This window comes from Micromesistius poutassou (assembly GCF_964030765.1).
Source record: "Micromesistius poutassou genome assembly, chromosome: 14".
NCBI classification, from domain to species: domain Eukaryota; kingdom Metazoa; phylum Chordata; class Actinopteri; order Gadiformes; family Gadidae; genus Micromesistius; species Micromesistius poutassou.
In genome coordinates this window covers 11,930,682-11,954,932 of record NC_140284.1, presented here as the reverse complement: position 1 = coordinate 11,954,932, position 24,251 = coordinate 11,930,682, and the positions used below count along the sequence as shown (strand labels likewise).

The following is a 24,251-nucleotide window of genomic DNA, read 5'->3' as shown; positions in this document are numbered from 1 at the left end:
CCTGATCTAAACCCTAGTGGTCGTTTGTTACTGGACTTCTGTGCTAGCCATGGATTGTCCATAACGAACACCATGTTCGAACATAAGGGTGCTCATAAGTGTACCTGGTACCAGAGTACCCTAGGCCGAAGATCGATGATCGATTTCGTGATCGTGTCATCTGATCTGAGGCCGTATGTTTTGGACACTCGGGTGAAGAGAGGGGCGGAACTGTCAACCGACCACCATCTGGTGGTGAGTTGGATCAGGGAATGGGGGAAGAGTCTGGACAGACCTGGTAAGCCCAAACGGGTAGTGCGGGTGAATTGGGAACGTCTGGAGGAGGCTCCCGTCCTAGAGATGTTCAACTCACACCTCCGGCGGAGCTTTTCTAGCATCCCTGTGGAGGTTGGGGGCATTGAGCCAGAGTGGGCAGTGTTCAAAGCCTCCATTGCTGAAGCTGCGGTGGTGAGCTGTGGCCTCAGGGTCTTAGGTTCCTCAAGGGGCGGTAACCCTCGGACACCGTGGTGGACACCGGTGGTCAGGGAAGCCGTCCGACTGAAGAAGGAGGCCTTCCGGGGTATGTTATCCCGGAGGACTCCTGACGCAGTTGCAGGGTACCGGCAGGCTCGAAGGGCTGCAGCCGCTGCCGTGTCGGAGGCTAAGCAGCGGGTGTGGGAGAAGTTCGGAGAGGACATGGAGAAGGACTTTCGGTCGGCACCAAAGTGTTTCTGGAAGACCATCCGACACCTCAGAAGGGGGAAACGGGGAAACATCCAAGCTGTGTACAGTAAGGGTGGGACTCTGTTGACCTCGACTGAGGAGGTAGTCGAACGTTGGAAGGAACACTTTGAGGAACTCCTGAATCCGACTAACACGTCCTCTATGTTGGAGGCAGAGCTCGAGGTTGATGGTGGTTCATCGTCAATTTCCCTGGTGGAAGTCACTGAGGTAGTTAAACATCTCCGCAGTGGCAAAGCCCCAGGGATTGATGAGATCCAGCCAGAAATGCTAAAGGCTCTGGGTGTTGAGGGGCTGTCTTGGCTGACACGCCTATTCAACATTGCGTGGGAGTCTGGTACAGTGCCAAAGGAGTGGCAAACCGGGGTGGTGGTTCCCCTGTTCAAAAAGGGGGACCGGAGAGTGTGTGCCAATTACCGGGGTATCACACTTCTCAGCCTCCCTGGGAAAGTCTACTCTAAGGTGCTGGAAAGGAGGGTTCGGCCGATTGTCGAACCTCAGATTGAAGAGGAACAATGCGGTTTCCGCCCTGGACGTGGAACTACGGATCAGCTCTTCACTCTCGCAAGGATCCTGGAGGGGGCCTGGGAGTATGCCCATCCGGTCTACATGTGTTTTGTGGATTTGGAGAAGGCATATGACCGGGTCCCCCGGGAGAAACTGTGGGAGGTGCTGCGGGAGTACGGGGTAAGGGGTTCATTCCTCAGGGCCATCCAATCTCTGTACTCCCAAAGCGAGAGCTGTGTCCGCATTCTCGGCAGCCAATCAGTTCCGTTCCCGGTGGGTGTTGGCCTCCGCCAGGGCTGCGCCTTGTCACCAATCCTGTTTGTGATATTCATGGACAGGATATCGAGGCGTAGTCGTGGTGGGGAGGGGTTGCAGTTCGGTGATCTGAGGATCGCATCACTGCTCTTTGCAGATGATGTGGTCCTAATGGCATCATCGGCCTGTGACCTTCAGCACTCACTGGATCGGCTGGCTGCCGAGTGTGAAGCGGCTGGGATGAAGATCAGCACCACTAAATCTGAGGCCATGACTCTTAGCAGGAAACCGGTGGATTGCCCTCTCCGGGTAGGAAATGAGTCCTTAGCCCAAGTGAAGGAGTTTAAGTACCTCGGGGTCTTGTTCGCGAGTGAGGGTACGATGGAGCGTGAGATTGGCCGGAGAATCGGAGCAGCGGGGGCGGTATTGCGTTCGCTGTACCGCACTGTTGTGACGAAAAGAGAGCTGAGCCGCAAGGCAAAGCTCTCGATCTACCGGTCGATCTTCGTTCCTACCCTCACCTATGGTCATGAGGGGTGGGTGATGACCGAAAGGACGAGATCGCGGATACAAGCGGCCGAGATGAGTTTTCTCAGGAGGGTGGCTGGCTTCTCCCTTAGGGATAGGGTGAGAAGTTCAGTCATCCGGGAGGAACTCGGATTAGAGCCGCTGCTCCTTTGCTTAGAAAGGAGTCAGTTGAGGTGGTTCGGGCATCTGGTAAGGATGCCCACTGGACGCCTCCCTTGGGAGGTGTTCCAGGCACGACCAGTGGGGAGGAGACCCCGGGGAAGACCCAGGACTAGGTGGAGAGATTATATCTCAACACTGGCCTGGGAACGCCTCGGGATCCCCCCGTCAGAGCTGGTCAATGTGGCCCGGGAAAGGGAAGTCTGGGGCCCCCTGCTTGAGCTGCTGCCCCCGCGACCCGACCCCGGATAAGCGGACGACGATGAGGATGAGGATGAGAAGAAAAATACTGAATTTGGTTTACCCGGTCTTTAACAGAATATTCAGTTCCATGATAATAAGGAGCAGGTAGGGGTTAGACAGTACAGAGACAGGTCATTAAGGAGCAGGTAGGGATTATACAGTACAGAGACGGGTCATTAAGGAGCAGGTAGGGGTTAGACAGTACAGAGACGGGTCACTAAGGAGCAGGTAGGGGTTAGACAGTACAGAGACGGGTCATTAAGGAGCAGGTAGGGGTTAGACAGTACAGAGACAGGTCACTAAGGAGCAGGTAGGGGTTAGACAGTACAGAGACGGGTCATTAAGGAGCAGGTAGGGGTTAGACAGTACAGAGACAGGTCATTAAGGAGCAGGTAGGGGTTAGACAGTACAGAGACAGTATAGGGATGCCTTACCTTACCCCTAGACTCCACTATCTGGCCATGTCTTCCTCGTTATGTATCTCTGTATATTGTGTGTATTTATTAACGAGGTGGGGTATGTCTGTGTGTGTATTGTGTGTGTATTGTATGTGTGCGGTGGTTTCAGCCCTACTTTGAGGAGCTGGTGCGGTCCATGTGCAGTGGGCCCTCCCACATCCTGCTGCTGTCCCGGGCGGGGGCGGGGCCGGCTGGCGTGGTCCAGGCCTGGCTGGACTTCATGGGGCCCGCTGATGTAGAGGAAGCCAAGAGGGACAAACCACACAGGTTGTTCTTCCATCCCCCTCGCGGCCCGGCGGGCCTCTGACGCCAGCCGGCGTTTGTTATCACCATGACGATGTGAAGCATTCACACTTTAGCTTTAGGTTCAGCGTACGTCGTCCTGTAGATCTACATGAACACCACACGGACAGACAGACACACAGCCCACAGGAAACAGGCTGTAACCCGTGTCGAATTAGGGAACAGCGCTGACTGTGTCGTCCTCAGACCCACACGAGGACCGTACACCACACACACACACACACACACACACACACACACGCAGTGTCCTGTTCCTTCCTTGGAGCTCCGTGGCCTCCTGTAGAGACACCATCTGCCCCCCCTCCCCCTCAGCTTGCGGGCGCAGTACGGCACGCGGGCACCACTCAGCGCCGTGCACGGCAGCGCCGACGTCCTCCAGGCCGGCCGGGAGCGGGCCCTCCTCCTCCCCCGCGGCAGCCCGGGCGGGGCGGGGCGGCGCGGGCAGGAAGGGCGCGGGGAGCGGACGCTGGCACTGCTCCGCCCGGCCGCCGCCAGGGACCGCAGCGGTGAGGCCAACACACACCCAGCGGGGGGGAGGAGTCATGTAATCACACACACACGCAGGCACACATGCACACGCACACACACACACACACACACACACACACACACACACACACGCACACACACACACACACGCACACATGCTCACACGCGCAAGCACACACACACACACACACGCACTACACATAAACATACACACACACACACACACCATAGTTTGCATGGGGGTATGTGTTTTTTTTGCTCCTCTTGACTCTTTGCACTGTGGTCATCATTTAAGATGCAGGCAGACGATATGTAAGGGATAAGGTATAGATAATGTACAGGACGCTGGTCATTATCGGGAAAATAAGCCCCGACAAGGCGAACCGGACACAAACACAAAGCCCTTCGCCCTGAAGGGGCTTATTTTAGATAATGACCGGCCACGTTCTATACATTATTCGGCTTATTCGCCAAAACGAAAAAATAACAAAAATAACAAAAATAACTTTTTTCAATTTATTTGTTACCAGCATTCGTAGTGTTGATCAGCAGAGAAATAGTCCGCCAAAGACTAGACGTCGCTTACCAACCGATTACACTGGGGTTGATAAGTTACCGGACTACTTGCGGAGTGATACGAAAGACGGCAAAAAATCCACTTTCCTTGACAGAGGTCATTATATGCTTAGCAACGGTCATTATTGAAAAATAATTCACCACCGGAAGTCGGGAAGGCCCATGCAAGTGAACGGAGCATTCCACAGCATTGAGAAGAGCCGTGTAATAAATATAGTATAATATATATAGTATAATATATATAGTATAATACATATAGTATAATACATAAAGTAAATACATATAGTATAATACATATAGTATAATACATATAGTATAATATATATAGTATAATACATATAGTATAATACATAGTATAATACATATAGTATAATATATATAGTATAATACATATAGTATAATATATATACAATATGTCTAATGTGTGTAATGAGCTGAGAGTGTCTGTAGAGGAGCTCCTGTCCCGGGTCGCGGCGGCGGGCTTCAGGGTGGCCCTGCGGAGGGAGCTGACCATGACAGAGGACCAGGTGAGACTGTTCTACCGTCACCATGCCTACGAGGAGCCCTGCCCCGCCCTGCAGCTCAGCATGACCAGGTGACCCCCCGCCCCCCCCCCACCTCCTGATCCGCCCACCCCCCCCTCCTGACCGGGCCTGTGTGTGTGTCTGCAGCGGGCCCGTCCTGGCCCTGGTCCTGGTCCAGGACCACGCCGTCCAGACCTGGAGGGCCCTCCTGGGGCCGGCGGACCTCACCCAGGCCAGGGAGGAGGACCCGGACTGGTGAGACCCAGACTCTCCCCCCCCCCTGTACCCCCCCCCCCCCCCCCCCCCCCCCCCCCGATATGTCTTTACAGACATGGGTCATATGGTCAGCTTCAGAGCGCTGTTCGCCGTGGAGACGGAGCCGCTGAACCAGCTGCACGGCAGTGCCAGCGCCGACGAGGCCCAGAGGGAGATCGACCTGCTGTTCCCCGTCCAGCGCACCCTGGCCCTCATCACACCGGGCGCCCTGCAGCAGCATAGAGGTCAGCCCCTGACCCCCCCCCGACCCCTGACCCCTGACCCCCCCTGTGACCTGCAGTGACCACGTCGTAGACACAGTGCCTCATGTCTTCACTCCCTCAACCCTCTTACTTTGAGGTACAAAGTCAAGAAGGTCAAGTAAATGCAAATGTCATTTAGTGTTTTATAGAATTGATTTACATTCATTCTGTTTTCTGTTAAGCTGATCATTTTCAATACAAATAATTTCCCCAGAAACAATAAGTCATCTGAATCAGAGTCCGAATCCTGCTCGGATCAAGTAACTGTGGAGCCTGAAACTCAATCATTTCATTAACCACCAGCGACTCCTCGTTAATGTCTGACCAATAACGAGAGGTTCTGCTCTCCTCCAACCCAGAGGAGATCCTGGAGGAGGTCCGGACCGCTGGGTTCTCTGTGGTCCGGGAGAAGGAGGCGGTTCTGAGCAGGGAGGAGGCGGAGGACTGGTACCAGGAGCAGCGAGGCCAGTCGGTCTTCACCCCGCTCCTGGAGGTCCTGTGTGGGTTAGAATCCGTCCATCCTCCACAGCCTCCTGGGGCTCAACCAGGAGGTCTGCTCAGTCTGCCAGAGCCGGCTGGCCGCCTTTACACATTTCATCTCAGCAACTTAAAGCCGTCTTGTGGGGCCGCCTGAGGAAGGGGGCTGGTGAAGTTCTTCATCTTCATCAGTTCCTAAACGGAGATCTCACCTCCTTCAGCCTCATCGCTGCGTTGCTCAACCGCCTGCAGGAGTCGCCGCTCCCAGGATCTGCCCTCCACTCTTTAGTGCGACTCTGAGCCGCTGCTTTGTGCATCTTGGTCGAGGAACCTGACTTTCTAGATATCTGATATCTGCCAAATGCTAATCAACTAACAAATGGGAAATATATTGATCCAATCAAATAGTTATCCTACTTTGTAAGCTGCAGGGAAGGTATGTTAAGAAATGTACAGCATTCTACAGGGATAACACTGGACACGTTACTACTAGAGACCTTAGTGTTTACTAAGTCACCAATAGAGACCTTAGTGTTTACTAAGTCACCACTAGAGACCTTAATGTTTAGTAATTCACCACTAGAGACCAGTGATGTATTTAAGTGTTTAAGGGCGATGTGGTGAGTGTGTGTTTGACCCTTCCACTGCCTGGCTCAGGGGCCCCAGCCTGCTGCTGGTGCTCACCAAGGAGAACGCCGTGGAGGAGTGGGGGGCCCTAATGGGCCCCATGGACCCGGTGGAAGCCAGGGACGCGGCCCCCGGCTCCCTGAGGGCCCGCTTCTCCTCCGACCTCCTCCACCCCGCCGTGCACGGCTCCTCCAGCGAGCAGCACGCCCAGGACCAGATCCTCCGCCTGTTTGGAGACCTCTCCTCAGAGCCGGGGCCCTCTGGACCTGCTGACCCCCCAGGTAGACCTGCTGACCCCCCTGGTAGACCTGCTGACCCCCCAGGTAGACCTGCTGACCCCCCCCAGGTAGACCTGCTGACCCCCCCCAAGGTAGACGAGCTAAGGACCCCCCCCCCAAGGTAGACCTTCCTGGGGGCCCACAGGGGCCCAAGGTGATGATATTCCTGTGTGACATCAATAAAGTCTGATTTATATTTCTCTTCTAGGAGAAGCAGAGGAGCCAGTAACAGAGGCAGAGGGGCATGGCCCCTCAGGGCCCCCTGATCAGCAGGGGGCTGAGGGCCCCTCCCCAGGGCCCCCTGATCAGCAGGGAGCTGAGAGGAAGCGTGTCTCTGGGTCCGGCCCCTCCCCAGGGGCCCCTAACCAGCAGGAGACAGGTGAACAGTTTTATTGTCTGTAGGGTTCAACAGATCCTGAGCTGCAGCTCATCTTAAAGCAGCAGCTCACCCATTCTGGACATTTGGCTTCAAATGGGTCGCTGCAGAAGAGAGTTCAGAATGTGCATCCCTTCACGTAGTTTGTAAGATTGCGGACCAATATAAATGCATGTCATATAATACTGATGGGTGAAATATTGCTGTAAGACACTTACACGTTTGAATAGATGGGATAAAGCAAAAAGGCTCCTGTCCTCTACAGGTGATGAGCCCGGGGGTCCAGCAGCAGAACCAGGAGGAGCAGCGTTGTAATGGCTGAGGCATGCGGCTCAGGGGGTTAGAGCAGGTTGGCTGGTAACCAGAAGGTTGCTAGTTGGATCCCCGGCTCCTCCTAGCTGAGTGCCGAGGTGTCCCTGAGCGAGACGCCTCACCCTGACCGTTCCTGACCAGCCGGCTGTCGCCCTGCGTGGTTGACACCACCTTCGGTGTGTGAATGGGTGGATGTGAGGCAATATTGTTAAGCGCTGGTTAGTACCGGTAAAGCACTATAGAAATGCAGTCCATTCAGCATTAATGGAGCTACGTCCCACTCTAATAAAATTAACTGTTTTCCAACGTCGTGGTCTTCAGTTCCACTGCAACAAACTCCATTTCCCCGCTGAGTTCTCAACATACAACCCCCACCCGCCCCCCCAAGGAGCTAGACCCCCAGACCAGGTCTCTGCCTTTAGACCTATACCCCCCACCAGGAGCTAGACCCCAGACCGGGTCTCTGCCTTTAGACCAACATAGGTTGGTCCTGGAGGCAGGGCCCCCTGGGCTGGCTGGGGGGTCTGGTCCTGAAGGCAGGGCCCCTGGGCTGGCTGGGGGGTCTGGTCCTGGAGGCAGGGCCCCTGGGCTGGCTGGGGGGGTCTGGTCCTGGAGGCAGGGACGGCCATCTGGTCCTGAAGGATGTTTCAGAGCATCCTTTATCACCATGGCAACCAGGAGAGATACACTGATGACTCGTTCTTTATTTTAAAAAAGAAATAGTTTATTGTGTTACTTATATACAACATATACTAATCCAACAGACATGATACACGGTACAGTCCACCAGTATCTCATTGTTGGACACGCCGCCTCTTGCTGGGGCTTTGGGCCTCCACGAGGCTAGGGGGGGGCCTCCACCTCCTCTACCGCCTCCAGCAGCAGGTCCTCGTCCCAACCGTCCTCCTCAGCGAAGGACCTCTCGAACATCTGGGTGATGGTCCTCTGCTGCCAGTCCTGGACACACAAACACAACGGACTGAACTGTTACACCCCACTTAACTACTGAGGGATAATGAACAGTAAGGAGCAGGTGGGGGTAAGGCCCTTAAACTACTGAGGGATAATGAACAGTAAGGAGCAGGTGGGGGTAAGGCTGAACGCTGTCTACAGGTAGAAGCTAAGGATATTGGAGATCAAACCCAGTAAACCCTTGGGTTAGGAATTAAACACCATTATCACTGCAACACACACACAACCCCTGTATCTGGTGAAGGCAATACACACACACAGGACCCCTGTATCTGGTGAAGGCAACACACATATATACACACACACACACACACGGCCCCTGTGTCTGGCTCACCTTGGAGTGGAAGTTGGCGCTGAGGGCCTTGTCTGAGAGGTTGGACTCCGACAGACCCACCTTCTCCAGGACGTTCATCTTCTTCTGGATCATGGGCCTGGAGGGAGCACATCACATCATCAGACCCGCCCTCCCTATGTCTGGAGCCCTGTCCGCCTGGGGGGGGCCGTACCAGAGGTGGTCGTCGGCGGTGCCCTTGGCCACCAAGTAGTGGATGTCCACGTTGCTGGTCTGCCCGATGCGGTGCACCCGGTCCTCAGCCTGGATCAGCACCTGGACCAGAGGAACCACAGCTTTACACCATCCACTGCACCCCAGTTTATAAAACACAACTGTGTGTCGACAGACAACCATCCACTGTTTAGAGAAGATGAAGCTTAGAATAAATACAATTTAAGATGAGTTTCAACTCATCACAGAAACAATTCCCTTGCAGTGGCTTTATGATCTGATCTGTGTGGTTAACGGACCGGCCAGGGTTAAAGCCCAGTTCAGACCAAAGATTTGCGATGCAACGACTTGCAACGAGACGGTTTTAGAACATCGCAGGGGAAAAGTTGCAGCAGTGTGAACTGGTCGTCGCAAGTCGTCTCAAGGCGTTGCAAGGCGTGGCAAGGAGTCGCCAAAGATTGAACATGTCAAATCGCCAGGTCCAGTTTTAGAACACAACGATGTGGCTATTTCTCTTCAGCCAATCAGGACACAGCACAGAACAATTTAGGCTTATTAAATAGGCCTACAAGTTGTAGATGCTAACGGTATTATCTTTGGTTCCAGAACAACGATTGTAGATAATGTTAGGCTTGAGCTGATTCATTGACATTATTTTAACGGGACCACCGTTACCGTTACACGTTAGCTGTTGTTATGGTTACATGCTGCCAGTCCAACGTGCTCCCACTCCGACAGTCCTGTGCACGTATGCAAATTAGCCATGTGCGCCAAACAGAAGAAGGGCCCTATCTTGCGTCCGGCGCAATTGACTTTCTACACAGATGCATGTGTCGTTGCTAGTTTGCACCCGGCGCAAAGCTGATTTTCCCCCGCAGCAACCAGGCACCACTACACTTGCATGTTAAATATAATGATGTCAAAGATTATTCATACGTGTGAAACTGCATATAAATAGTGTGTGGATTGTGGAAACAATTTTTTTCCATAGGGCTGCATGAATGAACATGAATGAAGTATAGTAGGCTATGCCATGCGTTAAAATAATAATAATAACAATAATACATTCTAGCAAAGTATATTCCAGGCTTCAAAAAAACAAAATCTAGTTTTAGGGTAAATGATTGGTTAAATGATTTGGGAAAGAACAGCTGATACAGCGGTCAGTTGTACTTTTAAATCAATGCATCTGCAAACACTGTACAGCAAACACATATATTCTTGACAAAGACATCGTGTACAAGCCCATTACTTTTAGAATTGATGAATATTTGATTGTGAGAAAACATAGTTTTACCACGAGTGAGTGTTTAAAAGAATGAATGAATGCGGGTGATGCTTGGTGCGCATGTGTCTGCGCGCCCATCTGTCTAAACACACGCAAATTAAACACGTAAGTGTATGAGAAGGAAATCGAGTCAGTCGACCTGCGATAAGCAGCTGATTTTGAACAAACTCGTCTTCGAGATGGACGTGTTCTAATGCATTTTTTATCAATGAAATGTTAACACAACAGTATATATCTGACCATTTAATTTTCGAAATTTTAGGTGAAGCCAAGCTTCCCTTGCAGTCGAGAAGTCGCCACTACGAAAGAATGCAATGTATCCAACTAGCGGGATCTAAACAAAATAAGCTCCAGCGAATTACTACAATGTAGACGTAGTGGAGAATGGCGAAACACAGCAACTCTAGCCTACTCTCAACCAAAATAAAACTAATCGCAAACCTAAGTTAGGTTACTATTTAGCAGGATGGAAGTGATGCTGATGCGGCTCTCAGCTGTGCCAGAGCGTTCAGAGTTGCTATAAACCACCTGCCGTCGCCGCCCGGTGCAGCAGTGTGAACTGCCCAGTTTTTAGAACGTCTCAGCCCGTATCGTCGCAAGGAGTCGCAAGTTGCAAGCAGTTGCGTCGCGAATCTTTGGTCTGAACTGGGCTTAAGGGTTAACCCCACCGTACCCTACTGTACCTCCTACCGTACCCCACCGTACCCTACTGCACCTCCTACCGTACCCTACTGTACCCCACCGTACCCTACTGTACCTCCTACCGTACCCCACCGTACCTCCTACCGTACCCTACCGTACCTCCTACCGTACCCCACCATACCCTACCGTACCCCACTGTACCCTACTGTACCTCCTACCGTACCTCCTACCATACCCTACTGTACCCCACCGTACCCTACTGTACCTCCTACCGTACCCTACTGTACCTCCTACCATACTGTACCTCCTACCGTACCTCCTACTGTACCCCACTGTACCCTTCTGTACCCCACCGTACCCTACTGTACCCTACCGTACCCTTCTGTACCCCACCATACCCTACTGTACCCCACCATACCCTACCGTACCTCCTACCGTACCCCACCGTACCCTACTGTACCCCACCGTACCCTACTGTACCTCCTACCGTACCCTACTGTACCCCACCGTACCTCCTACCGTACCCTACTGTACCTCCTACCGTACCCCCTACCGTACCCTACTGTACCCCACCGTACATCCTACTGTACCCCACCGTACCTCCTACTGTACCCCACCGTACCCTACTGTACCTCCTACCATACCCTACTGTACCCACTGGCTCCTCCTACTGTACCCACTGGCTCCTCCTACTATACCCTACCGTACCTCCTACTGTAGGAGGTACACCTCCTACAGTAGGTAGGGTAGGGTACAGTAGGAGGTACACCTCCTACTGTACCCTACCCTACTGTACCTCCTACCGTACCCTACCTTACCTCCTACCGTACCCTACTGTACCCTACCGTATCCCTGCAGATGGTGGCTCCTCCCACTGTACCCCTGTGGCTCCTCCCCCTGTACCCCTGTGGCTCCTCCCCCTGTCCCCCTGCAGACGCTGGCTCCTCCTACCCCGGGGTTCCAGAAGAGCTCAGCGAACACCACCAGGCTGGCGGCGTGCAGGGTGAGGCCCATGTTGGCGGCGGTGATGGAGAGCACGGCCACGCAGCGGCCCGCCCCGCGCTGGAAGACGTCACACAGCTGCTGGCGCTCGGCCGACGGGGTGCTGCCGTCGATGCGGATGAACGGCACGCTCTGGGGAGAGCCAGGGCTTTAGCTCCACTTACATTCAGCACACGCTTTCATCCAGAGAGACTGACAATAAGTACATTAGTCACACCAAAGAGAAACAACGCTATATGGCTGTCGGTGCAGTAAGGATGGTCATAGAAACAAGTGCCAAGCGCTAACAATTGTTAGTTTAACCCGTTCCCTGTATACAACACAGACAGCTAGGAGAAGATGCTACACAACTAGGTACTGTACCTAAGTAGAACATACAATAAGTGCGTACATTAAGTGCCAGGACGTACAACATACAGTACGTAGGAGGGGTGGGAGGGGGTGGCTATGCAGAGTCCAGTTGAACACTTCCCCTCCGGAAGCCTTTTATACTGTTATAAATAAAAATGTAACTATTGAAGATAATGAGGATTGCCAATAATAGATGCTATCTAAAACACTGGTTTTGAGTTGAATCCTCTTTTCAGGTGTGCTGGGATCTTAATAAACACTAGTGGAAACGTCTCCCGTTAAGACGAGAACTCAAAGAGCAGTCCAGGGCGGTGGTCATGTCTAGTTAATAAGACTGTTTAATAGGATTAATAATATATCTATAATATAATAGTATTAATAACTAGACATGACCACTGCTCTTCTTCTGGAAACACAAACAACTTTGACCCCAATGCATTGTGGGTAGGGTAGTAGGAGTGGTGAATACAAAAAGGTGTCAGAAAACGAATTCTCTCTTTAAACCTAATCCTAATATTGATTATAAATGATGGAAAACCTGACCTGGTTGAGAGAGAAAAGCTGCTGAATATAACAGATGAGGCATCAACACAGCGGCTCTATTCCACTGTTGGAACGCTGCAGGACTAAATAGATTAAAAGGTCAGGACTATAAAGATTGAGATCAATGAGCCGTCAGACCAACACAGAGACCTTCTCAACCAGGACCGGCCCACAGAGAACGGGACAACTAGGAGCCTGACCTGACCATGAAGACCAACGGCTCACTGACCTTCTTCCCCAGTTCCTCAGTGATGCTGTCCAGCACCGTCTTATGATGGGCGAACACCAGGAACTTCTCCCTTCCACAATCCAGCATGTCCATGATGTACTCCCTGGAAGAGACCACACATCACACCTCACACACATGGAATACACATCTATTCACCCAGCACAACCAGTCTCCTATTGGTGAAGCTGCCTAGGACAACCAGTCTCCTACTGGTGAAGCTGCCTAGGACAACCAGTCTCCTACTGGTGAAGCTGCCTAGGACAACCAGTCTCCTACTGGTGAAGCTGCCTAGGACAACCAGTCTCTTACAGGTGGGACACTGGGAGCAGTCCAGTACAATCAGTCTGTTACTGGTGGGATACTGTGAGCTGCCCAGGATAACCAGTCTCCTGCTGGTGGGATACTGGTCCTGGTTTCATGGAGCCTCAGACAGAGCGCCTCCTGGTGGACGTACGTGATGGCCTGGACCTTGGCGTCGGCCGTGTGGTTGTAGAAGACGAGCAGGGCTTCCTTCTCCTTGGTCTTCTACAGGAGGACAGAGAGGCTGGTGAGACACGGAGTGGCACAGAGGTCTGACCATCTGATAAGACGAGCCACCACCAGGCCATTAGCGTTCAGAGCACTACCACATGCATCAAGGTCACCCGGCGCCACGCGACGAGTCTTCAGACTACTTGGTTGTGTTGTAAAGGGTGATTTTCATTGGTCGGAATGAAGCAGGCCTTTAAATTGTGAAAGGCCACTTCGGTTGGAGTGGCAGAATGGGAGAGTGTCTTTGAAGTGGTCCTAATCACACTTCATTATGGGGATTGGTGTGTTGGTCCACCGCGGCGGATGAGAGGCTGTCGTTGGGCCTACATTAGTACGCGACTCATCCTAGTTCTTTACATCTGGCCACACATTCATGTGGAAGCAGACACGTTTATTCCATCTGGCTTTACACCCTATGCCCGGAATTGGGAATGGAATGGATCCAAGAGTATATTGAGCTCTCCTCTGACCTAGGAGACATGTGAGGCTCAGAACATGAACCACAGGTCTGGTCTGCTAAGCTGGGTTCCATCCCTGAGACACCGTGGGAGGTAATGACCGCTCCTTAGACCTCTCACCAAGTTCACTTTAATTGGTGACAACTGAACAACGAACTGATGATTATCACTGTAAATAAATCTAACTTCTTCTGTTTAAAGTGGTGATATCATGCTTTTTCCACTTTTCCCTTTGCTTTAGACAGTTATATGCCGTATGTATTCATGTTTTACGTCTGCTAAGCTAGAACAATCTAAGTCTGAGCCAGGGGGAGTATTCTCGCCCACGAGAACGCCCCTCAATAAGGGAGTGAAACTGCTTGTTTGGATCAAGACTTATGCCGCCTTCAAAACGCTCAGAGTTTCTCTGAGTTACAGCTACAGAGTTACTCTGTAGGGTCGAGTTTCGTGCAGACGTAAACCAACCCGAGTCCTCCGAGATCACGTCACAACAATGGCTGCCCATTTCATTGATAGACTAAAGTCAACTTGCAGCAAGCACTAGAGCTGAACTTAACACCCATTCTAACATTTGCATTACGATACATTATGCGGGCATCCATACTTGTTGTTGAAGTCTAGTCTCAAGGATCTGTTTTTCCGGTTTTATGTCATAGCCTACGAACTTCTGAAGGGCGTTTCCTGAACGCTCTTATTTCGGAAGAAGGGAAGGTTTACGTAAAGACACGTAAGAGCTTCCAGACCTCCGAGCCGTTTTGAAGGCGGCATTAACAGTGTGTCATTAGACTGTGCAGTGGGCGGTGCTGAAGTTCAGAAGTCCCGCCTCCCGGCAATGTTTACAACCTCTCTGGGGCGTGAATGTGCCGACACACGGAAAGTGTTCGACCAATCACAGCAGACTGGGCTACTCGGGAGGGGGGCCTTAAAGCGACGTGATACAAAACAGAATGTTTTTAAAAGAAGATGAAATTGGTTTTGCAAACAGTGTGTGAATAATAAGGGGTATTGTTAACATAAAGGCATGCAACCCTATTCTAGTAGTAACTCCAAATGCAATTATTAACCCTAAAAAAGCACAACATGGGATCTTTAAAGCTTTTCCTTCCCATGTCGTCCCCCCAGGAAAGCCTGTGAGGAAAGTGAGGAGACAGGAGACTTGCGTTGGACTGCTGCTTGGCCAGCTCCTTGGCCGCCGCGCCCAGGGCCACCTTGATGCGGGCGCCCACCGCGTCGATGGTCACCACCACCACCTTACGCTGCTTGGCCGGCAGCTGGGACAGCACCTCCGTCTTCAGACGGCGCAGCATCAGGCCCTCCTGCAGCAGCAGACGCAGCTCACCCAGGTGGGAGGAGCCAGAGTAGTCCCAGCCCCAGGTCAGCTTGAGAGACAGACAGAGGAGTCCCAGCCCCAGGTCAGCTAGAGAGACAGACAGAGGAGTCCCAGCCCCAGGGCAGCTAGAGAGACAGAGGAGTCCCAGCCCCAGGGCAGCTAGAGAGACAGAGGAGTCCCAGCCCCAGGGCAGCTAGAGAGACAGAGGAGTCCCAGCCCCAGGTCAGCTAGAGAGACAGAGGAGTCCCAGCCCCAAGTGAGCTTGAGGTTTGGGGACAGAGATGTCGAGGTAGAGCGAGGTAGACAGAGATGTCAAGGTAGATCTACTTCACCTCCCTTTAGTATGAAGCGTTCACTTGCAAACGACCTAAACTTCACGTATTATATGGCCACATGTGCAGAATGGCTGAAATATTACTTAAAGGCGTCAACATTTCAAATTACTTGAATGATTAATCTAAATAAAATAATAATATAAATATATTTCACTGCAACTGTTAATTAACATTCAATTAACATTAAATAATAATAATGGGAAAAAAAGCAGTACTACATTCATTTTGACCTTGTTTATATTCAAAAGCTAACGTATGCAGCATCACTCATGTACGCGGAGCACGTCTCACTAAAAGTCAATCAATGAATGCAAAAATGCAAATTCCCCTCAGTGACCGTGATGAGCCTGACAGCCTTAGGTGGAGGTTATCTGCGCTGTACTCTGAAGGGGGAAGAACTCTACAGCAGAGTGGTGTAAGCGCAGAGACGTGGAGAAGGCAGATAATCCCTCCACTGCAGTCCTCTGTGCTCAGACGCTCCCTTTCAAACCCAATTAAAACCCTTAATGCACCCGGGCTCCCAGCGGGGATGTGGAGATCGCTTTGAGCTCTGTGGAATACAACTGAGAGCCAGAGTGTACCTGACAGAGTGTACCTGACAGAGTGTAACCTGACAGAGAGTGACCTGACAGAGTGTGACCTGACAGAGAGTGACCTGACAGAGAGTGACCTGACAGAGTGTGACCTGACAGAGAGTGACCTGACAGAGTGTGACCTGACAGAGAGTGACCTGACAGAGCAGAGAGTGACCTGACAGAGAGTGACCTGACAGAGTGTGACCTGACAGAGAGTGACCTGACAGAGTGTGACCTGACAGAGCAGAGAGTGACCTGACAGAGTGTGACCTGACAGAGAGTGACCTGACAGAGTGTGACCTGACAGAGTGTGACCTGACAGAGTGTGACTTGACAGAGAGTGACCTGACAGAGAGTGACCTGACAGAGTGTGATCTGACAGAGAGTGACCTGACAGAGTGTGACCTGACAGAGAGTGACCTGACAGAGAGTGACCTGACAGAGAGTGACCTGACAGAGTGTGATCTGACAGAGTGTAACCTGACAGAGCAGAGTGTGACCTGACAGAGCAGAGTGTGACCTGACAGAGTGTGATCTGACAGAGTGTGACCTGACAGAGCAGAGAGTGACCTGACAGAGAGTGACCTGACAGAGCAGAGAGTGACCTGACAGAGCAGAGTGTGACCTGACAGAGAGTGACCTGACAGAGTGTTACCTGCTTGGCGTCGCAGTACCGCAGGCCAAACTCGTGGAAGCGGGGGAAGAGAGTGGGCCGGACTGCCAGCACCTGGGTATAGAGCTCGGAGGGTCTGGACATGGCCGGGGTCCCGGACAGCAGGACCACCCGCCTGGCTGCCTGGAGGGAAGGGAGGGAGGTGGGAGGTGGGGGTCAGTGTGATCAGGGTCAGGTGGGGTAGGGCTGGTTCCCGAGGTATCTCAGACAGAGGGTTTACACCTGCCTCTTGGCTAGGTCAACACCCATCATTGAGGCTGTTGTTGACCTACAGACCACTGCATCTGAGCAGAAGGTTAACATCAACTCAAAAAGGATTCTGTGCATGTATAAGGCTGCAGACACACAGGGACTTTTGATGTAAGAAGCCCTGCCAACAGATCAATGGGGTGGGGCCACGGACCTCTAGCATGACAAAGTTCCCTCTAACTGCATTGCATTGTTGCATCATAGACTGTTGCGTGGCCCTGCATCATCCAGCTCCAGTAATGTATGCCGTTTTGTACTTGAAATGCACGGACCACCTGGGGTTGGTTCTCTTTGACGACATCAAAGTGCCCAAAGGAAAGACATATTGTGATGAGGCCTGCTGAGACCATAACCATACAGCGGCTCGTTTTCACACTCTTCTTCTGCAGCTCCATGTCGAGAAATTTTGATTAGCTTCCTAGTGGGGGCTCCCTGTCATGGGGGAGCTCTGCCTCAGTCAGAACAGGTGGAGGTGAGGAGCAGGATACCTTGAGCAGAGGCAACGCTGCTTTACAGCGGGCCGTCTTCATGTTCTTCAGGTAGTGGGACTCGTCCTGCAAGGAGGTAAAGCAATACAATCACAGTCATACCATCACGCAGGTCCATCCCAGATCAAACATCTACCGGCGACAGTAGCTCAGGGGGTAGAGCGGCTGGTAGCCGGAAGGTTGCTAGTTCGATCCCCTCAAGCTCCTCCTATTTGAGTGTGGAGGTGTCCCTGAGCGAGACGCCTCTCCCTGACTGCTCCTGACGAGCTGGCTGCTGTCGCCCTGCGTGGTCGACTCCACCGTCAGTGTGTGAATGTGGGCATGAATGGTTGTACGTCGCTTTGGATAAAAGAAGCGTCAGCAAAATCCCCCAAATGTAAATCTACTGGGAAACACGCTGGTCAGGTTTTCAGCTATTTACTTCTAGAATGTGATGGAACAAGACTTTGGGTGGAGCCAGACACATGTAACTCAGGAGTAGGTAGGGGGTCTTCATCGAGGTCTTCATCAAGGTCCCCCTACTGTAGGCTGCAGGCCCTAAAGCCCACGCCCTGGGGCGACCACTGACCATGATGAGCACGTGGAAGGGCTGGGCGGCCTGCTGCTGCTTCTCCATCCTGCTGAGGAGGTCGTAGCTGACGATGTTGACCAGGCCCCCCCGCAGCTCGTCCTTGGCCTTCACCACCACGTTGATGCTGTCCGCCTCCAGCAGGGGCAGCCAGCGCCGGAAGGCCTGCAGGGACAGCGTGAAGGGACAGGCACGCCTTTCAGGACCAAAACCAACGGCAGCAGGTAGGGCTGCTCCATTATGGAAAAAATCATAATCATGATTATTTTGGTCAATATTGAAATCTTGATTATTCAAACGATTATTTTTGAGTTTGAAAACATGCATTTATTCATAATTTCTCTCCAAAAAAAAACAACACTTTGTTAATGAGAACTTTGAAATTTCCCCATAAAAAAATACACAAAATGGTAAAATAGAAAATAATGTCCAGATATGTATTCAGCTGTTCTGCAATTTCTATGGAGAAAGAAAAAAAATTATATTATTTTGGTGATCGTTTCAAAATCTAAATCATGATCAAAATTAGATTAATCGCCCAGCCCTAGCAGCAGGTGAGGTGACGCAGAGTGACTTTCACTAGCCTCTTTGTGAATCTGAATACATAGAAGGGCATCTTGATTGTTTTAGAGCATTTAGAGCCGAATTGACTCAAACTATTCTCAAACTGCACATGCTCAGATGTCCCACAGGGAGCAGATGATGGATGTGACAGATGCACAGGGATGAAGGATGAACTCACTCACAGACTACATTAAGATAACGAGTATTCCTTCAAAGAAAAACAACACTCCTGTTAGTGTTCCCTACTTAAACATTGTTCATCTGTAGACGTTGTCCCAAATGTTCTAATACAAGCACTAGTTGTTCCTCCTGATCTTCTGACATCCTGCAGTAAACCAGACATCCAGAGAGAGGATCTTAATCTGTCTTACAACTTTTTATTGTGTTGGCGCATTTGAAACCTGATTTAATAAGCACTAATTTCAAATGATTGCTGGCTTACCAAAGGATTAACACAAGGAAAGATTCACAAAAAAAAGTAGACCAATTCATATTTTAGAAAATCTTTTCTAGGATTTTTCAGTAGCCAGCCCCATCACTCCTGAAGTCAGCGCTCACTGGCTCCCCCTAACTCCTGTCAATTTGACTCCACCTCACTTTGAGCTCCACTGCCTGTCTGCTTTGAAGTGATCCGGCCCACAGCCACTGAGGCTCCCCCCCCCGCACGCGCGCTGAGGGGAGCCCCTGGCAGAGATAAAGGACTGCCATAGTCCTCCAACGTGCGACGCACTGTGACGAGTCCCTTCCTCCACCTCCGTCTACAGGCCTCTGATTAGTGTAATGGATGTGATGCAAAGGAAGAGCTAGGGCCGCTGGCAGGAGAACCATTTACAGCCCTGACAGAGCGCTCGTCTTATCAGCTGACAGCAGAGCGATGAGGCCAGCTCGAAACGCACCGCAGCCCGGCGGCGCATAACCAGGCTAGAGATGAGAGAGGGAGGGCGGAGGAATGAGGGAGAGCCAGGAGGTGTGAAGCACTGGAGTGAGAAGAGATGAGGGCCCTGAGGTACTGATGTTTTGATGATGTCAACAAAATAAACTACCTCAAGCACGCAGGTGGAAGCAGAATGCACGGTGATCAAAGTAACGCCCGTGAATGAATGAACAACCAGCATCGTTTAATATTTTATAAATGTCAGCCGTCTCCTGCCAGGGGAGTGATTCATTGGTGTTATTATCCACTGCACATTAACACAAAGTAAGAGATGCATTAAAGTCAAATCCTCCCTCTGCCCTCTTCAGAAGAGGGGGTGGGGCACTACCATTCCTGGAAACACAGGAGGGCTCTGAACGAGACGCCAGTAATAAAAGGGTTGGGGAGCAGAAGCGTGAGTGCTCAGCGTAGCTGGAGATGTGATGCACCATGGTGTGCACTAGCAGCCTCTCAACCAAGGACACGTCACACTGATCTAAAGAGACCAAATACTAAAGAGGGACATAATCAATACCACCACCACTTCACATCAAATCTTACATATTTTAAGATAAATATTTGTACACTTTAAACCCCAGCTAACTTACATTGGTGCCCTGAAGCTAACTAGGTAAGTTATTATTTGCAGTGAATAAATGTTGATGATAGAACTGATTGGTATGCATAAGATGAGTGTGTGCGACTGTGCGTGTGTCCTATCCAGCTTCGCACTACTGCATGGTTAGTTAGTGGTTGTGTGTGATCTTAGTGAAGCAGCACAGCCTTGGAGTTGGAGAAGTTGGAGTGATTATGTACGTGCGTGCAGACGTACCTCTGCCCAGGTGAACCTGACGGAGGAGGGTGCCACCACCAGCAGCGGCCACTCCTTCCTGTAGTAGGCCGCTATGCAGATGGCCTGCACAGTCTTCCCCAGCCCCATGTCGTCGGCCAGCAGCAGGCGGCCCTCCTTGAAGACTGCAAAGCTACGGAGAACCACCACTTATGAGTACTACAGCAGGGCACTCACCGGGCACGTCAGAGACAAGAGTCTAACTGTACACACTTTTGTCAAAAAATACATTGATCGATAAAATGTACTATTTCCGTTACAGGCAGGAGTGGTCTGAAATCTAAAGTGTCTCGTACAGTGGCAGGCCCGCAGCCAAGGGGAGCTTGTGTTTCACAGAGCTCAATAACAGCTGAAGAACGAACCCATTCAGACAACTCTCACTAATGAATCAGGAGTAGCTCTTTAACCTACAGCACCTTTAAGTGTCGTAAACCTTTGGACACATACGCTCCACCTACTTGACCCCGTCCCTCTGAAATGGCATGAGGCTGCTTGTGAGTGTGGGGTCGACGGCCGAGAGGTCCGCCTCCGGGACGTCGAGTGGCCCGACCAGGGTCCCGTCGAACCTGGCCCCGAAGGCCTGGACCACCCCCCGGGGCAGAGGCTCCACCTCCGCCGACGCTATGGCTCCCAGCTGCTCCACTGGCCGACAGGAAGGGGAACACACAGTCAGGACAACATGGCCGCTATGGGAGGCATGAGCTGAGGCACTGATGGGGATTTGAGCTTGAGTTTAGATCGTTAAGAATGCTGAGACATCTCTGCATGTCAATGTGTAGCTAGCATGCACTAATTAGAACAGCCACTAGCCCCGCCAGGGCGCCTGTCTGTGATCAAACCGCCTCTAGGTGGCTCCTGGTGGTTGGAAAGGACTAGTTCCCATTCTAAGTTCTATATCAATTCAGATTTTGTTCTTGTAACGCAAATAAACATGTTCTTTGTTAGGTTAGAATCTCCCCGACTGGTACATCTACATCCATATTTGTTACATTTACTGTACGGTGCTAACCTTATCTTTCTGATTTCCACTCTACACTCTGTCCTGTGTTTTGTATTCATAAATCCAGCTGTGCAGCGCTTGGTTTTATTTTCATTGTAGGCTTTGTTCTCCAAGACGTTTGCTTTAGTGCAGAGGTGTGAGTGTCGTGTTAGAGATGGGGTGCAGCTTACGGAGTCTTCTGTAGTCCTCCAGTGCAAAGCTCCACTTCCTCGTGTTCATGTCTGAGGCATATAGAAACACGTTGTTAGTAAATTAACTCGACCACGTGGCGTTCAGCTCGAGGACAACGCCTGGTCATCCAACCATGCATAGGGAGGAGACATTAGGACCAATGGACGCAGCCCTACCATAACATCTGGATGGCGTCTGCTTGAAGGCCGCGATGACGTCGGCGTGGTAACTCACATCCACCTCGAACCTCGCCGGGGACACCAGGACGCACTGTCCCTGCACCACGGCCCCCGGACGCTGCCAGCCGCTGCACAGCTTCAGCAGGGGCCCCAGGGCCGCAGCGTCGGGAACCCGGCCGGGGGCCACCGTCACGTCCAGGGCCTCCATGCCCGCCAGGGGCCTCAGGAGCACGGAGGGGAGGGCCCCCGCGTCCTCCACTGAGACACACAATAACATGTGGATTGTGTTGTGTGAAAACTTTCTCCCAAAGAGTGATGCCTACTTTAAGTAATCAAACGGACACAACCTAAAGACTAACGTCTGCATGAAACAAAAGAATGCATCACCTCAACACTTTACTTTATTTTTTACCGCCGTGATTCTTCTTGGATAAAGCCTCATGTCCGGAACTGAGGTAAATACTTGAGACGATTATGTTTGTACAAATAAATACATGTACAATAGTCTGTTTTTGTTTTCAAAATGTCATTATTCATGAGCTCCAAGATCATCTGTGACATTGTCACATCTGACACATCTGACACCATGTCACATGACGTACACATGTCACATGAAATGGGAGTTAGATTTAAACTAGTTCATACTTCACAACCTAATGCTTTACCTTTAAACTTCAAACCTTTACCAAAATAACACATTTTGATAATAAGGATCCAAAAAGATTTGTGTCCTTGTTGAGAGATTCAACAATGTTCTAAAATGTTGGCCCGGTCTGAATGTGGCCCAGCCAGAGGGCTGACCCCCCCCCCCCCAGTTGCCTTCAGATAAAGAAAAACATCTGGAACAATTTAAACGTTTTTAAATCTGTCTTCAAATTCCAGCTGAAACAAAAATATATATATATTAATTGATCACTTTTAGGCCATCACTACATATTTACCTATTTTACAGAACCACACAGCCACAAATGCAGCACCATTAATCCACTGAAACTAGGATGTATAACAGGCCGATAGTACAAGCAGTTGTAGGTTCACTGAGCACGAACCATAGGGGGCGACACCAACAACACCTTTAAAAGGGTGTGAATTATTCCAAAATTCAGAATTCAGTCATTCATTTAGAAATAATTCATATTGAGAGGGGGGACAACGTTTGACGGGACTCCTGGACTACACAATAGTCAGTAGTCATTACTACACAGGTATATGTAGGTCATACTTGTGTCGTCATAGGAACTGAAATATCTTTCTACATACTGAGCTGGCGATAGTCCTCCATACTGAAGTTCCACATTTTTGTAGCAGGGTCTACGGTGAAGGAAGAAAAAATACTTCATGACCATCATCGCACAATAGTGAGTCAAGTAAGATTATGACGGCAATAGGTCAAATATATGAAACATGCTCATACGACATGGCAAGCACTTACCATAAGTCTTGGACTGGATGGATTTGAAAACAGCAATGAGCTCGGCATGGTAGCCCACTTCTACCCTGAAGCGGTCCTTGACGTGAGGAACACACTTCCCTCTGGTGGAGACGGAGGGCTTTTTGGAGGGTGGTCCAGCGGTCACAGATGAACCACTGAGGGAGCAAGACCCCTGGGGGCTTGGGTGAGACTGAGCCACTGGTTTGTAGAAAGATCCCACCACACCACCTGAGCTACTAGGTGAGATACTAGGCTTGTTTTCAGAAGGTTTGCCACTAATACTTTGTACACAAGTTGGAGAGTCTTTTTTAAAGGGTGGGGTGAAGGGGTGGCGGTGTGGTCCCAGTCTGGAGGCAGGGCTGGCGGTGGGCGCGCACTGGGCGGACTGGTTGATGGAGGACTGCGGACTGGCAGGGTTCACATGAGCCAGTCTCCTCGCCCTGATCTCTAAAGCCTTCCTTCTATTGTCCTCGATCTTCCTCTGTTGTTCTAACGTCAGCTGAGTCGACATCACTGGTGTGAGAATAAGAATATAACCTATATCATATATTATATAATATATAATATATAACAAAACCCTCTCCGCCGAGAACTGATCCCAACTAGTTCATCGACCCCAGCTGTTATCGTCCATATGATCCAGGAGGGCGGGCTGACAACACGTGTCGTTGTGTTAAGAGTTAGAGAGCATGCATTAATAATTAACCCTAACCCTAACCCTTATGCATTAATAATTATAATTAGTGACAACTTGTAGCGCTAACAGTAAAGCCGCTGACAGCTAGCCTGCTGCTAAAAGTTGAAACAACAGGAAGTCGGTCGTACCTTTTAAACCTAAAGTCGACGAAGCGATGCTATCGTATTAGCTTTAACTGAGCCAAATACAGCATGTTAAACTAATTAATTATCCTGGTCTTAATCTACGAGTTAAACCCTAAATGTTAACTTGTTTTGAACGGACTGACTCGTGCGCGCTCTGACCGCGCCGGAGGTGACGTATCACAACAACGCGTCAGGTGTCTTTTCACCCACTTCCGCGTTTAGATTCGCACA

General features: G+C 50.9%; 2 protein-coding genes across 2 annotated transcripts in view; one reads left to right on the top strand and one right to left on the bottom strand.

Annotated features, from left to right (window-relative positions):
* Positions 1-7,797, top strand: part of LOC311358855 (thioredoxin domain-containing protein 6-like) — a gene marked incomplete at both ends in the record, with an annotated part of 15,611 nt that extends 7,814 nt beyond the window's left edge. The window contains 9 exons of the mRNA XM_084478958.1: positions 2,980-3,137; positions 3,486-3,679; positions 4,689-4,833; positions 4,910-5,017; positions 5,111-5,262; positions 5,640-5,784; positions 6,415-6,665; positions 6,871-7,041; positions 7,739-7,797. Of these exons, the coding sequence (XP_084335084.1) occupies positions 2,980-3,137; positions 3,486-3,679; positions 4,689-4,833; positions 4,910-5,017; positions 5,111-5,262; positions 5,640-5,784; positions 6,415-6,665; positions 6,871-7,041; positions 7,739-7,797 (1,383 nt within the window). The remainder of the gene's footprint in view (positions 1-2,979; positions 3,138-3,485; positions 3,680-4,688; positions 4,834-4,909; positions 5,018-5,110; positions 5,263-5,639; positions 5,785-6,414; positions 6,666-6,870; positions 7,042-7,738) is intronic.
* A 274-nt stretch (positions 7,798-8,071) lies between these two features.
* smarcal1 (SWI/SNF related, matrix associated, actin dependent regulator of chromatin, subfamily a-like 1) lies at positions 8,072-24,163 on the bottom strand. The gene is made up of 16 exons (XM_084478549.1): positions 23,199-24,163; positions 23,027-23,077; positions 21,764-22,024; positions 21,587-21,637; positions 20,875-21,058; positions 20,399-20,549; positions 18,090-18,254; positions 17,522-17,587; positions 16,767-16,907; positions 15,032-15,250; positions 13,337-13,407; positions 12,883-12,985; positions 11,709-11,891; positions 8,829-8,929; positions 8,657-8,753; positions 8,072-8,307 (listed from the first exon to the last, which is right to left on the bottom strand). The coding sequence occupies exons 1-16, from the start codon at positions 23,707-23,709 to the stop codon at positions 8,194-8,196; spliced, it is 2,469 nt and encodes an 822-aa protein (XP_084334675.1). The 5' UTR covers positions 23,710-24,163; the 3' UTR covers positions 8,072-8,193.
* Positions 24,164-24,251: the final 88 nt, after the last annotated feature.

What these genes read in the sequence shown, in the direction of transcription:
- smarcal1 (XM_084478549.1), bottom strand. Translation starts at nt 23,709, where the DNA reads ATGTCGACTCAGCTGACGTTAGAACAACAGAGGAAGATCGAGGACAAT. An exon ending in GACGCCATCCAGATGTTATG is followed by an intron (nt 21,638 to 21,763) that starts GTAGGGCTGCGT and finishes TATATGCCTCAG; the next exon opens with ACATGAACACGAGGAAGTGG. An exon ending in TGGCCAAGCAGCAGTCCAAC is followed by an intron (nt 13,408 to 15,031) that starts GCAAGTCTCCTG and finishes GTCCTCCTGTAG; the next exon opens with AAGACCAAGGAGAAGGAAGC.